The sequence below is a fragment of the Prionailurus bengalensis genome, chromosome A1, assembly GCF_016509475.1.
Source record: "Prionailurus bengalensis isolate Pbe53 chromosome A1, Fcat_Pben_1.1_paternal_pri, whole genome shotgun sequence".
NCBI classification, from domain to species: Eukaryota; Metazoa; Chordata; class Mammalia; order Carnivora; family Felidae; genus Prionailurus; species Prionailurus bengalensis.
Genome location: NC_057343.1, coordinates 51,564,130 through 51,580,646, shown reverse-complemented (window position 1 = coordinate 51,580,646; position 16,517 = coordinate 51,564,130). Strand labels below are relative to the sequence as shown.

At 34.4% G+C, this 16,517-nt stretch overlaps 1 protein-coding gene across 19 annotated transcripts in view; it reads left to right on the top strand.

The window, feature by feature from the left end:
- The window catches only part of MYCBP2 (MYC binding protein 2), a 286,735-nt gene that overhangs the window by 138,086 nt on the left and 132,132 nt on the right, over nucleotides 1-16,517 (top strand). For all 19 annotated transcript variants that reach the window (XM_043580959.1, XM_043580920.1, XM_043580876.1 and 16 more), the window contains 6 exons: nucleotides 3,218-3,352; nucleotides 4,707-4,790; nucleotides 5,806-5,902; nucleotides 7,499-7,691; nucleotides 8,195-8,469; nucleotides 11,949-12,170. In XM_043580959.1, coding sequence (XP_043436894.1) covers nucleotides 3,218-3,352; nucleotides 4,707-4,790; nucleotides 5,806-5,902; nucleotides 7,499-7,691; nucleotides 8,195-8,469; nucleotides 11,949-12,170 — 1,006 coding nt within the window. The remainder of the gene's footprint in view (nucleotides 1-3,217; nucleotides 3,353-4,706; nucleotides 4,791-5,805; nucleotides 5,903-7,498; nucleotides 7,692-8,194; nucleotides 8,470-11,948; nucleotides 12,171-16,517) is intronic.

Genomic DNA, 16,517 nt, shown 5'->3' with positions numbered 1-16,517 from the left:
TTTCCCTATTTGTATTTTATAAATTATTTCTCCATTGAAGATTGGATGAAACTATACATATATTTTATATACCTTTGCTTTCATGCATCCCTTAGAGAACAGCTACTGTGCTAGCTTTCCAGTGATGTGATACAATTATTTACTACCTGGAGCATGTATATAGTATCAAATAGAGAAGGCCAGAAGTCCAATCACCTGTGCGCCCTAACACCATGCTCATAGTATGTGCTTGTTTGTAACATGCTTGGGGTGGTGGCCAGCTTTTACTGAAACCTCTTAGGAGGTTACCAGAATCCAGATGTTTATTTATAAAACTTCATTAAGTAAGAAGAGACTTAGATTTTATCAGTCCTCTCTGTATAATGCCACGGAATATCTCCAACACTATGTTATGACAAGTTAGTGATTTGAATCAGGGAATATTATGGTGTGAAAGAGAATAAATTGAACTTCAAAATAATAATAGTATACTTCTTCCCAGTGATAGTTACGTTAAAACCTGTGTGTCATACGTGAGCTTTTTGCTAGTGAAAATGTGATTTCTGAAAATGGTAGTAAGGCATTGAGTCTGCTTTTAACAGATACATACTTTGAGAACAAAACAGCAAACTTAAAGAAAATTCTGACTGTTTTTTCACTTCAGGCATTTACCAATGTCAGGAGATACTTTTCAGTCATATTTTATGTGACAAAAAATGAAGATCAGGAAAAGTTAATTGATTAATTTTTAACAAAGCCTTAAGATGCCATTGTCATTTAGCATTTATTTTTGAACATGTAATTATGGGTCAAAAATAATATTGTTTCACATATAGAGAATCATGTAGAGTGTATTTATTTGCCGACTAACAAAGCCCAGGTTCCTACAGCTAGCATTAAAGGACTTCCATAATCATTTATAGCATCTTTTTTAACTTGCTTCCTACTAATCGTTTTTATCTGTCTTAATGCTTTAACCCGACTGGACCCCCTGTCATTTTCAGGCGCTGTTGTGTACCTTCATACCTCTACAGTGTGTAAATTTGTCCCCTTCCTCAAATACCCTTGATTCTTTTTTCTATCCCAGTTTCCCAGCTACAACCACCATACTCCATTACCTGGAACTAAAACTTGTGTGTATCTTTATCAGACGTCCTTATTTATATACATGCTTTCTCCTTCTATTTTAGTAAAATTTTTTGTGTAGTTACTATGTGACGGGCACAGTTCCAACACTTTATTTGAATTTGCTCAGTCCTCAGAACAATCCTGTGATCTAGACCTCATCTTCATCCCTATTTTCAGATGAAGAAACTGAGTCACAGAGAGGGTGTAATAATTTGCCCAAGGTCACACAACTAGTGTTGTGAAGCTGAGCCTTGAATTCTGGCCATCTGACTCCAAAACCGTTTTCTTAATATGCTACCTCTGAAAAAACTTGACTTAAATAAATGAACTTTAAAACTAAAATTCAGAGTTTCATTTTCCAATGACACTGGCATGGTTTGTTTGTTTGTTTTTAACAACAATTAAAAGATTTTGTGTTATTTTAATATGAAAGTTTTATAACATTTAAGCAAGTTGTAGAATTCAAGGTTGAGGGGTGTCATCACCACAACACAAATGACTATTATTATTTGTGTGTTCTTGTCAAGACTTTTTAATTTTTTTCTGACTTTTTTTTTGTTTATTTGTGTGTTTATTTATTTCAGTGATCTCTATACCCAACATGGGGCTCAAAGTCACAACTCTGAGATCAAGAGTTGCGTGCTTTTTTAACTGAGCCAGCCAGATACCTTTTTTTTCCTCTTCCTTTAATTTTTTCTTCTTTTTTTAAAAAAATTTTTATTATTATTTTCATTTAAATCCAAGTTAGTTAACATATAGTGTAATAATGATTACAGGAGTAGAATTTGGTGATTCATCACTTACATATAAAACCCAGTGTTCATCCCAACAAGTTCCTCCTTAATGCCCATCTCCCATTTAGCCCGTTCCCCCACCCTCCTCCTCTCCAGCAACCCTCAGTTTCTTCTCTGTATTTAAGGGTCTCTTGGGGTGTGTCTCCGTTTCTGGTTTTATCTTATTTTTGCTTCCCTTCCCCTCTGTTCATCTCTTTTGTTTCTTAAATTCCACATATGAGTGAAATCATATGATTTTATCTTTCTCTACTTCTCTTAGCATGCATAATACAGTCTAGTTCCATCCATGCTGTTGCAAATGGCAAGATTTCATTCTTTTTGATCAATGACTAATAATCTTCTTTATCTGTTCGTCAGTTGATGGACATTTGGACTCTTTCCATACTTTGGCTATTGTCGGTAGTGCTACCATGAACATTGGAGTGCATGTATGCACTTTTTTTTTTTAGACTTTTATTTTTAAGTTTATTTATTTTTAATGTTTATTTATTTTTGAGAGAGAGAGAGAGTGCAAGTGGGGGAGGCGCAGACAGACACACACAGACACAGACACACACACACACAGACACACACACACACACACACACAGAATTCGAAGCAGGCTCCAGGCTCTGAGCTGTCAGCACTGAGCTCAACACGGGGCTCAAACCCACGAGCTGTGAGATCATGACCTGAGCCGAAGTCAGATGCTTAACCGATTGAGCCACCCAGGTGCCTCTATTTATTTACTTTGAGAGAGGGTGGGGGAAGGGCAGAGAGAGAGAGAGAGAGAGAGAGAGAGAGAGAGAGAATGAATTCCAAGCAGGCTCAACATGTCAGTGCAGAACCTGATGCAGGGCTCAGACTCACAAACAGTGAGATCATGACCTGAACTGAAATGCAGAGTTGAATGGTTAACCGAGTGAGCCACCCTGGCACCCCCAGACTTTTTTAAATAGAAGGTTTTGAATGATGTTTAATAAGAATATTATACAATGTATTTCATGCTTTGTTTATAAAGGATTTAAAACCAATAAATGCAGGGTGCCTGGGTGGCTCAGTCAGTTGAGCGTCTGACTGGCTCAGGTCACGATCTTACAGCTGGTGAGTTCAAGCCCCACGTCGGGCTCTGTACCAACAGCTTGGAGCCTGGAGCCTGCTTCGGGTTCTGTGTCTCCCTCTCTCTCTGCCCCTTCCCCATTCACATTCTGTCTCTCTCTGCCTCTTAAAAATAAACAAACATTAAAAAAAATTTTTTTAATAATAAATAAAACCAATAAACACATGCATGTAGCAGGGCAAAGGCATTGTCTTTGACTCACTAATTTTTCTCTCAGAGAAAAGTATGCAATGATGTTTGATGAGCCAGTTCTCTTGCAAGCTGGATGGTGGTATGTAGCATGGGCTCGAGTGTCTGGACCCAGCAGTGACTGTGGATCTCATGGACAAGCTTCTATTACCACAGATGACGGGTAAGCAGAATGTTTAAGTATTACTTAAGCAGCTGTCATTTTTGTTAGTGGAATATTGTTTTAAAAGCTCAGAGGTCTTTTGGTAAGGTAAAAATGTTAGTAAGACTAGAATATATGACTGCCAAACATTTAAGTTTATGTGATCTCATGCCAAATTTAAGGTCTAGACAGAACAGGGAGACAATAGGACTGCTATTCTTTGCTCTTGCCATTTGTCATTTGTATGTATTTCTGGGTGTTATATTGTTTAAGAACTTATTACCAGTTAGAAATTATATAAAGTGACAAGGTAAATGAGGAATTTGGAAACCATAAAAAAAGGAATAAATACTTGCTGTGCAGTTTGATAGTTCTTATGAAAGCAGTTTATAAATTGCAGAGCTTTGGCAATATGAGATGGTACAGTTTTAATAAAATGTAGGGAAATTTACTGCTTAAATTTCATATATAGATCATTTTTCAGTTTATAAAATACTTTCATATCTATATTCTCATTTGATGGCCTCAACAATTACGTGAAGCCATTATTAGCCCTGTTTTCCTCTCAGGGGAATAGAGAGACAGAAAGTGAAGTGATTTGCTTCACATCATATCGCTGCTGTGTGGCAGAACCAAATCTAGACCTGGAATCTCTTGAGTCTAGCTCCATCCTTCTTTATTCTCAGTACTCTGATTTTGTGTGTTTGGAAGGACCATTACTTAGAAGAGAAATTCAGTTTACTCTTACTCTTCTTGAGCATGAGTGAAAGTTATGTAACAGTATATTTCAAATAGTTATGTTCTATTCATAACAGAGCTGACCAGAAACAGAACAGACTAATGTAAGAGGTGAAATCTTTGTTCCTGAATGTTCAAGTAGAATGCCATAGAAGAATCAAGTCAGCTGTAATGTATCCCTTTCTACTTACTGTAAGATTACGTGTTAGCACCAGGGAGACTGCCTTGGTCCTGGACCTCATGATTCCACATGCAGTTCATTGAACTTTGGAGTATCACAGCAGTTTAAAGCTGCTTTAAATAGAAGGTATCATGTGTGTGGTTGAGCACATTTTAAACTGTAAGTTGAAGTATTTTGTTACTAGCTTATTGTTCTGGTTAAAGTTGAGCTGGAGGGACCTGCCACTTACCCATGGCTGCCTGATCAGGTTCATTTCCTTCATTTTATTCCTTAAGCCACTCAGAGCTTGAACCAGAATAAAAACAATTCCTTTTTACTTGTAGGTTTTTTTCTTAAAGAATGGATCTCTGTGCATTAACATATATTTGAAAAGACAATTGTCAGATTTCTTATTTTCTTTCATGAATCTCGAATCATGTTGTTTTTTGGTGTCATTGTTATTTTTTCTCTTCTTAGGGTTGTTTTCCAATTTAAGAGTTCAAAGAAATCAAATAATGGTACAGATGTTAATGCTGGTCAGATACCTCAATTATTATACAGGTATTTAGCATATTTACAGTGAATTAATATGGTTTGTTCCTCTGTTATAATGAGCTAGGATACTATAAAATATATGACATAATGAGAGAAATCACTTGAAGCACTCAGCAAACTATAACATACCAGAAGAAATATAGCTACTTTTAACAAAAACACTTAATTTAATATTTTGTATATTTTTAAACATTTTCTACTTTGAGCCTGATTTGAAACTTTACCTCATGACTCAGACTATCTGTATTATGCCATTAACAGTGTTTTAATCTGTAGATTTTCATAGCTATTTCAGAATATTATAAAGTAATAAAAATTTGTCTTAGAGAAATGATATTGGGGTTTTTGATAGGGATTTCAGATGCAGGCCTGATTGATATGCTGCTGTTTTGTGTTTCCTGTTTGTCTTGTGATGGAATGAATTAGAAAATCCCTTACTGCTAAAAGTTTCCACTTTTGAAGTATGAAACAGTAACTTGTCCATGTGATAGTACTTATTATATTTGTAACATTATTTAAGAATTTTAATTACTTTATGGTATTTGAGACATTTATGGAAGCATATGCCTATGTGTCTGTCTACCTGTTTCTAAACTCAATAATTTACTCAATAATTACTCAATTTTTAGAATGAAGAATTCAAATAGGTAACCCTCGCTAGAAAAAAATGTCATTCCTTGAGTAGTAAAAAATCTAAAGAAACACCTCTAGAGCAGTAACTGTCTCTTATGTCTTCCTTTCCTAGTAATCACTTTTAAAAATCGAAGTGGTTTAAACCTCACTTTTCCCAGGAAGGGATTTTTGTTTGTTTTTATGCAATTTATTACAGTTAGTATTTGTAATATATAGCATTATGAACATAGCAAGTTGCTTGGACTGCTTCTGGGTACACTGATTAAATGATGTTTTAATTATATAGCACTTAATATTTAATAGCATATTTTGCTATTTCAAAAATGTATATTTTGAAAAGTGTCATTGGACCTTCTAACATAAATTTATGTGTATCTGCTACTTTCAGACTTCCAACCAGTGATGGTAGTGCCTCAAAAGGCAAACAGCAAACCAGCGAACCTGTACATATTTTAAAGAGATCTTTTGCAAGAACTGTCTCAGTGGTAAGCCATTTTTTTTTAAATTTCAGGTTCTTTGTCCAGTGCTCCATTTCATTTTGATGTTTGGCGGTTAGCCACCCTTCTGAGAGTTTATCTCAACATAGTTTTATGAACTCAGATTTGTTTTTAGATTAGCACTGACATCCCAGGGCAAAGAATAAATAATATGTACTTTAAATAATGGGAAAATAGAGATGTTGGCTGACTTTAACATGAACTTAAACATGAACTGAAATAACTGGTGGGTTTTCTAGTAAATCTTGTATGAATACATGTGCTGAAGGAGAAAGTGAAGGAAAAGTTAAGGCTGATAATTGACTAAAAAGTGCTAATCTAATGCTTGAGGAGCTAAGTAGAAGAGTTGTATATTTAACTCAGGGCTCTGTTGAACTACTTGACCATCTGCATTCTACATTCAAAACTATGCCACATTACTGGGGTTACTAGTGTAGAATGGAAAGCCAACATGATGTAATTGAGAGATCATGGGAAGTCTGAGTTAAGTTCTTGTCCTGTACTAGTTGACCATTCTTATGCAAGTTATTTAAATAAACTGATAGCATCAGTATGAATTTCTGTTGACATAAGGGATACAAAAATGCTTTTTTAATTGTAAGGCACTATATGAATGTGATTCATTAATGTAGTCAGTAGTCTTTCATGTTGGTAAAATGCATAGGGAGAATGTTTTTTTTTTTTTTCTTTTTGTATTAGTTTTTTAAAATCACAAGATTAGTATACATCCCTGGTTTGGAATAGGGTAGAGTAGGGATAAAACTATATTAAAAGTACCCTAAAGTTCTTTCCCTGTCACTCTTATTACCCCATATAACTACTGTTTACATTTGATGTATATCCTTTCAGACCATTTTTTATATATACACAAACTTATTAGTCTTTCATACAGTATGCTATACAACCTTCTTGTTTGTAATGATAAAATTTTGCATCTTTTTAAAATTTTCATAGGATACACACATACTGCAGAACAACTAGAAATGCAATACTACAGCAATAGCGTAGAGTTTAATTTTGCTTTCAAGTAAACATAGATTTGTAAATATTTTTTATTTTTTTCCTTACTTATATGATAAACTAGATAGGTTGAGAGCAGGGAAACTTAAAAATGTATTTTTAGTGGTGCCTGGGTGACTCATTTAAGTGTCTGACTTTAGTCGTGACCTCACGGTTTGTGAGTTCAAGCTCCACATTGGGCTCTGCACTGACAGCTCAGAGCCTGGAGCCTGCTTTGGATTCTGTGTCTCCCTCTCTCTCTGCCCTTCCCCCACTCACACTCTTGTCTCTCTCTCTCAAAAATAAATAAACACTAAAAAACAATTTAATGTATTTTTAACTAGGCAAATATTGAAGAATGTTGTTTTTATAGATGCCTAACTACTGTACCTTTTTTGCCAAGCTTCAAAGGTACTCCTAATGGTAATGTGGTAAATGAACTAATAGAATGTCTATTATTTGCACTAATCAAAACACAGTAAAAAAGTTCAAATAAAGTTTTGAAGTTGATGCCATCTTTCCATTTGATTCAACCTATGGATCATTTGAACTAACTGTTACCTGTTTTTTCATATTCTGGATTAGGAATGTTTTGAGTCATTATTGAGCATTCTTCACTGGAGTTGGACCACCTTAGTCTTAGGAGTTGAAGAACTTAGAGGATTAAAAGGATTCCAGTTCACAGCGACACTTCTAGATTTAGAGAGACTGCGCTTTGTGGGTACCTGTTGTCTGAGGTTATTGCGTGTCTATACGTGTGAAATTTACCCAGTATCAGGTATGAAGCTTCTTTTTAAATGACTTTAGGGAGAAAATATTTGAGACATTGAGAAGGTCTATATGGGAAAACCAGGAATTTAAGATCCCCAGCTGCCTTTAACCTCCAAAAATGAGGGGAGAAAGTCAGCTTTTGTGACCTTTATATATTTACTTACGAAGAGTAAAATAGATTACATGTTATGCTGATAACAAAAAGTCATGTCAGGCTAAAAATTACTCTAATAAAGTATTATTTTAAACAGATTTGGTCAAATAGAAAACTTTTGAACAACTCATTTGGACTTAGAGGCTGAAACCAATATTTCAGGGTCATTTTTTTTTTCCTACTTAGATTTTTAAAAGAAATAATTTTGGACTGCATTTAATCTCTAAATTGTTTCATCTCTAGGTTATGAGTACTTGTGATCTCTAGTTACATAGGAAATTACTTGAATTATATTAAATGTCTCCATCCATATTTATTATCCTATTTAATTAGCAATCTGCTTTGTTCCCTCAAAGCTACCGGAAAAGCAGTTGTGGAAGAAACTAGCAAATTAGCAGAATGTATTGGAAAAACTAGAACTTTGTTAAGAAAAATTTTATCAGAAGGAGTTGATCACTGCATGGTGAAGTTGGATAATGATCCTCAAGGATATCTCAGTCAACCTTTGAGTCTCCTAGAAGCTGTCCTTCAAGAGTGTCATAATACCTTTACTGCCTGTTTTCATTCTTTCTACCCAACTCCTGCCTTACAGTGGGCTTGCCTTTGTGATCTGCTGAATTGTCTGGATCAGGTAATTTAAGTTTGTAAAATGTTAGTTGAAAATATGATATGTTACTTAATACTCTTTAAAGTGCTGTTGCCTCAATCTCTCTAACTTTTATAAAAGGTAAATTAGGACATTGGTTTGGTATATGTGACTTAAATAAAGTTCAAAGACATTTTTTTTTCTGTTTGCTTTATCATTTTTACTTGTAAACTTGACAGGCACATTGTGCAGTTGCTGATTTGCTTTTTGAATCTGAGTAAGCATGTGTGCGTAAGAGCAAGAACAGTTGTGAGCAAGTGTGTAAGAGCAAGAACAGCACTAGAAGGGCAGCTCCTGCAGCCTCCTTATGTGCAGAATGGTCAGGAGAAAGAGCTGTGAGTGAACTTGCTTGCTAACATCATTCATTCATGAGGAAACCACAAGCCTCATAAATGTGTATGCCCCAAATCACAGTTTCAAAATGCTTGAGGCAAAAAAATGGCAGAACTAAAGGGAGAAATAGACAAATTCACAGTGATAGTTGGAGACTTCCACGCTCCTCTGTTAGCAATTAATAGAACAACTAAACCGAAAAATCAGTAAGGAAATAGAAGATCTGGACAACATTATCAACCACATTGGCTTTACTGACATTTATAAAACAGAATGTCAAGTGCACAATACATGTTATTTTCAAGTATACATATCTTGCTCACAAAGATAGATCATATGCTAAGCCATAAAATAAGTTTTAGTAATTTCAAAAGATTAAAATTAAAGGTTTTCAGACCATAATAGGACTAAAGTTAAAATAAATAGCAAAATATATTGAGAAAAGCACTAAATATATGGAAAATAGACAATAATTCTAAGTAACCAGTGAATCAAAGAAATCCAAAGGCAACTTGAAAATATTTTGCACTGAAAGATAAAAGTATAACGTCAGAAATTGTGAGATGTAGCTAAAGGAAATTTATACTTTTTAAAATATTTATTTATTTATCTTGAGAGAGGGAGAGAGAGAATCCCAAGCAGGCACTGCACTCTCAGCACGGAGCCCGACTTGGGGCCTGATCCCACAAATTGTGAGATCATGACCTGAGCTGAGACCAAGAGTTGGACACTTAGCCAACTGAGCCACCCAGGTGCCCCAAGAAATGTATACCTTTAAATGATAATACTAGCAAAGAAGAAAGGTTTAAAATCAGTGATCTAAGTTTCTTCCTAAAGAAGTCAGAAAGAATTAGCAAACCAAAATAAGAAGAAAGTAATAAAGATATTGGGAGGAAATAATAAAGATGAGAGCAGAAATCAGTAAAGTAAAAATAGAGAAAATTGACCAAAAGTTGGTTCTTCAAAATTAAAACCAAACTAATACACTCATAGCAAGTCTGATTGAGAGACCAGAGATGAAGAAAAAACACAAAATGCCATTATCAAAAATGAAATAGCAAATATCAATATAGATCCAAACAGACATTAAAATGATAAAAGAATATTTTGAACAGCTGTATATCAATAACTTATAATTTTAGGTAAAGTAGACAAATTTCTTGAAAAATATAGCTTAATCAAAACTAGCACAATAAGAAATATAAAAATCTGAATTGCCTTCTATTCATTAAAACATTGAATTCATTATCAAAAGCTTTCCCACAAAGAAAACTCCAGACCCAGATATTGTTATTGGTGAATTCTATCAAACCTGAAACAATATCAATCTTTTACAAATTCTTTCAGAAGACATAGGAGACAACATTTCCCAACTGATTTTGTCAAGTTAGCCTTATACTGATACCAAAACCTGACAAAGATATTAAAAGAACATATTAGTACAAATTTTACTCAGAAACATAGATGCAAGAACTCTTAACAATATTATCAAATCAAATCCAGCAATATAAAAAATATATCACACCAAGTAGGGTTTTTCTTGGAAATGCAAGGCTAAACTTTCAAAGTTCAATGTAATTCACCATATTAACTGAATAAACTGGGGAAATTGTATAATTGTCTCAATAGATACAGAAAATGTGACAAAATTGGCACTTATTCAATGGTGAAAACGTCCATGCAAACTAGGATTTAAGGAAACTTCCTCAAGCTATGATTATAAAGGATCTCTAGAGAAAAATGCATAGTTAATATCAAACTTAATGGTGAAATACTGAATACTCCTCTAAGCTTGGGAGTAAGGCACAAGGTGACTGTTGTCACCACTTCTATTCAGCATTGTAGAGGAAATTCTAGCACCTTCTCCTCCCCTAAGAAAGTTCACTGTCATCACCAGGGCATCCTAGCCTATTTGAAAGATATTCTAGGGATGACATTGGGGTAGGCAACTTTGTTTTTATTTTATTATTACTGTTTTTTTAGCTGTTTACATACTGAATTTATTATTCTTGTCATTAAAAATGTATTTCTTTGTGGTAAAAACACTTAATATGAGATCTCCCTCTTAGATTTTGAGCATACAGTATGATATTGTTAACTGCAGATGCAATGTTGTATAACACATCACTAGTGCTTACTCATCTTTCATAACTGAAACTTTATACCTGTTGAATACCAGCTCCCCCTTTCCCCCTCATCCTATCCACACTCTTCTCTGCTTCTGTGAGCAGACACTGCATATAAGTGGAATCATGCAGTATTTTGGCTTGCTGTAACTGGCTTATTTCACTCATAGTGTTCTCCAGGTTCATTGATGACCTATAGCAGAGTAGTGTATTTTACCACTCAATTTCCTGAGATAAGGTTATTGCCTGGACTGGTGCACAACTTACTCTCTCAACCTGTCCAGTCTCATATGGTTTTCTTTACTACTGAACTGGCTACAGAACAGGCTAGCATTAACAAATGTTGGTTTAACATATAGGATATTGCTGTTAACCTGAATTTGTAGTGCAGATGTTTGATGAACTAAGTAACGTATACACAGTTTTTGTTAATTAGGATATCATGTCTTGATAAGTTTTTAATATTTTGTTACAAAATTTTACAAGTATGCTGTTAATTTTCTGAACAGATATATAATGTGATGACATATTTTGTAACCTTAGTGAAATGTTTATTATAGTAATTCATTATGCTACATTACCATTAGTGAAATGTTATAGTTGCACAGAATTATAATTTAAATCAGTAATTATTTGAGGAAAATTGTTTCAGTGCTTGTTACTGTACATGTCTTAGATATATACTGATTGGGGCCTTTTTGATGTAATTCTTTGAGCATAGTGCTAGAGAGGACTAAGATTCTGAGGATATATAAACTCATTGAATGGAGAATAGGAGGCTGATATTTGACCATATTTAATAATTTTACATCTTCATTGGATAGTAACTTAAACAGTTGTGTTTAAAAGTATTGATGTAATTAAATTCTGTATCAAGACAATTAAAATGAGTGCTAGAAAACTTTGGTATGATTTAAAAATTGTTTAACTTTTGTGTATCCAAACATTTGGATTAAACTGATGCCATATTTCTTTGATGGGCTCATCTTTCTTTTTTTTTTAAAGGATATCCAGGAAGCAAACTTCAAGACTTCAAGTAGCCGATTGCTTGCAGCTGTTATGTCAGCTCTGTGCCACACTTCTGTTAAGCTGACTTCCATCTTCCCTATTGCATATGATGGAGAAGTACTGTTACGATCAATTGTTAAACAAGTTAGCACAGAGAACGACTCAACACTAGTTCACCGGTTCCCCCTTTTGGTAGCACATATGGAAAAGCTCAGCCAGGTAGGTCTTTTCCCAAAATGTCTTTTATACTGAAGTAAATGGAGGGCATATTTAAGTTGTTGCTTATTCTTCTATATTGATATTTACCAAATAAGTATGTGTTTCACAAGAAGAGCTAAAATTCAGGGGAAAAAATTCTCATGTTTACCTGTAAATTTGCAATATTCTTTCTCTCATTTTTTAATTTTGAATGAAACCTAACCTATAAAAAATTTGAGAGTTGCACAGTGAATTCATATATTATTCATATTATTCACATATTATTCACATAATATTCACATATATTATTTGCCAAACCATTTGAAAGTTGCAGATACTATAAGCAAACTTGTATATTCTCTTATTTTAGATTGCTAACATAGAATTCTTAGGGAAATAAGTAAATTTTTGAGACATTTTTTTTCTATAACATTTTGGTGTGTTAAAATAAGTACTCTAAAACAATAGTCACAGGAAACATGCTTTAGAAACTGTTTCTGGTTTATTAGAAAGCACTATGGAGAAAAATTAACTTAAATACACGTGAAAACCATATATAATACTATCAAGTTGATGAGGAGTAATCTTTAAAATGAAAGCCAAAAAAAGCAGTAGAAAATAGAATAGTTATCCTAATTATACAATAGCAATTTTCTGTTGACTGAAGCAACAGAAAAATAATGAGAAAAATTTAAGTGACATATAGAAATGAAGGACAATAGCAGAATGGGAAGAAAATTTGCGGTTAATAATACTTTGTAGAATTACAGTAGAAATAATAAGAGTAAATATAAGAGGGTCTTTAGAGAGTAAGCCATTATGGGAAAAATTTAAGCCTTACTAGAAATTAAATGTGGATGAATTAAGGTACTAATTTATTTGTAAAAAATTAAGAAAAATGAAGAGTTTTTTTCTCTTATCAAGTCCTACACTGGTGAGACTATGAGGAAACCTCCTGAACTTATTGATGATGGTTCCTGGCATTATGTAATTAATCTAAGTAATCTTTTTCTTTCGGTCTCTCATCAAGTATTTATTGTGTACCTTCTATTTACTGGGATTATAATTAGGTATTAGTTGAGGCAGGAGTCAGCTCTTGAATTGGCAATGGGGGAGTGCCTATAAACTGGAGGATATTTTTACAAGATAAATTGTCAATTCAGTATTATGTTGTTGAATATTTACAAAGTAAATTATCCAAGGGAATAATTGAAAGACTGAAGCCTTTTGTGTACTTTATTAAAAGGAAAAATGGAAAACCTTAATTAGAGTCCCAAATGTTCATCATTAAGTGAAATACTTGAATTTGGATATATCAACTTGATAGAAAAAGGTTCAGCCCTTAAAAATAACTTTATTTACATTTAATATCAAGGCCAATGTTTTTAAACTTTTTAGTTAGAAAATCAGAAACTAAAGTTTATGTACTTTAGTATGACTATGGTGTACTGTGATGACTATGTAAAATATGTATGCAAAAGACATACATATCTTGTAATATGTATTTAATACATATTTTGTAAGAAAATACTGAGAAATGAAAATAATACTTAGGTGATAAAGTTATGGGTAATTCTGTGTTTTTCTTTTGGAATTCTACAAACATTTGGTAGTTATTAATGGTTAATAATTGTGTATTTGTATGTCTTTATCAATATTCTATGAAGGTAGTACATATTCTACCCTCCTTTTTTTTTTTAATGTTTTTATTTATTTTTGAGAGAAAGAGACGCAGACTGAGCAGGGAAGGGGCAGAGAGAAAGAAGGAGCCACAGAATCTGAAGCAGGCTCCAGGCTCTGAGCTGTCAGCACAGAGCCTGACGTGAGGCTTGAACGCATGAACTGTGAGATCATGACCTGAGCCGAAGTCAGACACTACCGACTGAGTCACCCAGGCGCCCCTACCCTCTTTTTAATAGATACAGGATTCTACCATTTGGATGTAGCATAATATAGTTAATGAGTCCTTTCTCTCTCTATGTATATATTTAGATTATTCCCACTATTTTAAACCGTGTTGCTGAAAATATCATTGACTACATTTTTATGTATATTAACGATGACTTTTCCGGAGTAAGTCATCAGGAGCGGAAAAATTCTTAAGTAAAAGGAAAACACCTCAAGACTTTTCTACAAATTGTTAAAATGCCCTCCAGAAACCAAGTGTCAGCTTACATTCCCCACCACTGGTGAATGAGTTCCCTTTTCTAAAGTTTAAGTGGCTAATGGGGCGCCTGGGTGGCTCAGTTGGCGGAGCGTGTGAGTTCAGCTCAGGTCATAATCTAACAATTCATGAGCTCGAGCCCCGTGTCAGGTTCTGTGCTGACACCTCAGAGCCTGGAGCCTGCTTCGGATTCTGTGTCTCCCTCTCTCTCTGCCCCTCCCCCGCTTGTGTGCGCACACGTGCACGCGCTCTCTCGCTCTCTCTCAAAAATGAATAAACATTTAAAAAATTTTAAATTTAAGGGGCTAGTGATGTACTAATAAATATATTTTTTCATATTATTTATTTTTATATATTATACATATTACATATCTATGTACACATATATGTGCATATATACACATACATTCATACATTTTGGTTCTTCAGCTAAAGCATTGACACTGTTAACTCCATTTTAAGAATATATGGGAAGCTTCTCGTATTAATCTTGTTAGTTACTAATTAGAAACTAAGTGGGTGTAACTAAATAAATACACTCCACCCATCCCCCTGATAAAGCCCTTCCAGGTTATTGATTATGGAGTACAGTTCGGGATTGAGTTTCATCCAAAGCTAATTTTCTGAGAAGTTCCAAAAAGTAAAGTTTCTGGAGAATTAAAGTGATGTAAAGGCTAGAAGAATTACAATTTTAGCAAAATGAGGAATTTCTTATTTTAAAGCCAGGAGAACTAATTACATAAGAATTGATGTTTTATGGTAATCTTATTCAAATGATAATAGAAATAATCTAAAGATGGAAGATTATTTTTTTTTATTTTATTTTTTTATTTTTTTTAAATTTACATCCAAATTAGTTAGCATATAGTGCAACAATGATTTCAGAAGTAGATTCCTTAGTGGCCCTTACCCATTTAGCCCATCCCTCCTCCCACAACCCCTCCCGTAACCCTCAGTTTGTTCTCCATATGTATGAGTCTCTTCTGTTTTGTCCCCGCCCTGTTTTTATATTATTTTTGTTTCCCTTCCCTTGTGTTCATCTGTTTTGTCTCTTAAAGTCCTCATATGAATGAAGTCATAGGATTTTTGTCTTTCTCTGACTAATTTCACTTAGCATTATACCCTCCAGTTCCATCCACGTAGTTGCAAATGGCAAGATTTCATTCTTTCTGATTGCCGAGTAAAATGTTTCATTGTATATATATATACCACGTCTTTATCCATTCATCCATCGATGGACATTTGGGCTTTTTCCATGCTTTGGCTATTGTTGATAGTGCTGCTATAAACATGGGGGTGCATGTGTCCCTTTGAAACAGCACACCTATATCCCTTGGAAAAATGCCTAGTAGTGCGATTGCTGGGTTGTAGGGTAGTTCTAGTTTTAGTTTTTTGAGGAACCTCCATACTGTTTTCCAGAGTGGCTGCACCAGTTTGCATTCCCACCAGCAGTACAAAAAAGATCCTCTTTCTCTGCATCCTCATCAACATCTGTTGTTGCCTGAGTTGTTAATGTTTGCCATTCTGACAGGTGTGAGGTGATACCTCATTGTGGTTTTGATTTGTATTTCCTTGATGATGAGTGATGTTGAGCATTTTTTCATGTGTCGGTTGGCCATCTGGATGTCTTCTTTGGAGAAGCGTCTATTCATGTCTTTTGCCCATCTCTTCACTGGATTATTTGTTTTTTGGGTTTGATAAGTTCTTAATAGATTTGGGATACTAACCCTTTATCTGATATGTCATTTGCAAATATCTTCTCCCATTCTGTCGGCTGCCTTTTAGTTTTGCTGATTGTTTCCTTAGCTGTGCAAAAGCTTTTTATTTTGATGAGGTCCCAGTAGTTCATTTTTGCTTTTGTTTCCCTTGCCTCCGGAGATGTGTTGAGTAAGACGTTGCTGCAGGCAAGATCAAAGAGGTTTTTGCCTGCTTTCTCCTCGAGGATTTTGATGGCTTCCTGTCTTACATTGAGGTCTTTCATCCATTTTGAGTTTATTTTTGTGTATGGTGTAAGAAAGTGGTCCAGGTTCATTCTTCTGCATGTCGCTGTCCAGTTTTCTCAGCACCACTTGCTGAGGAGACTGTCTTTATTCCATTGGATATTCTTTCCTGCTTTGTCAAAGATTAGTTGGCCATACATTTGTGGGTCCATTTCTGGGTTGTCTATTCTGTTCCATTGATCTTGGTTCTCAGTTCTTGGGCCA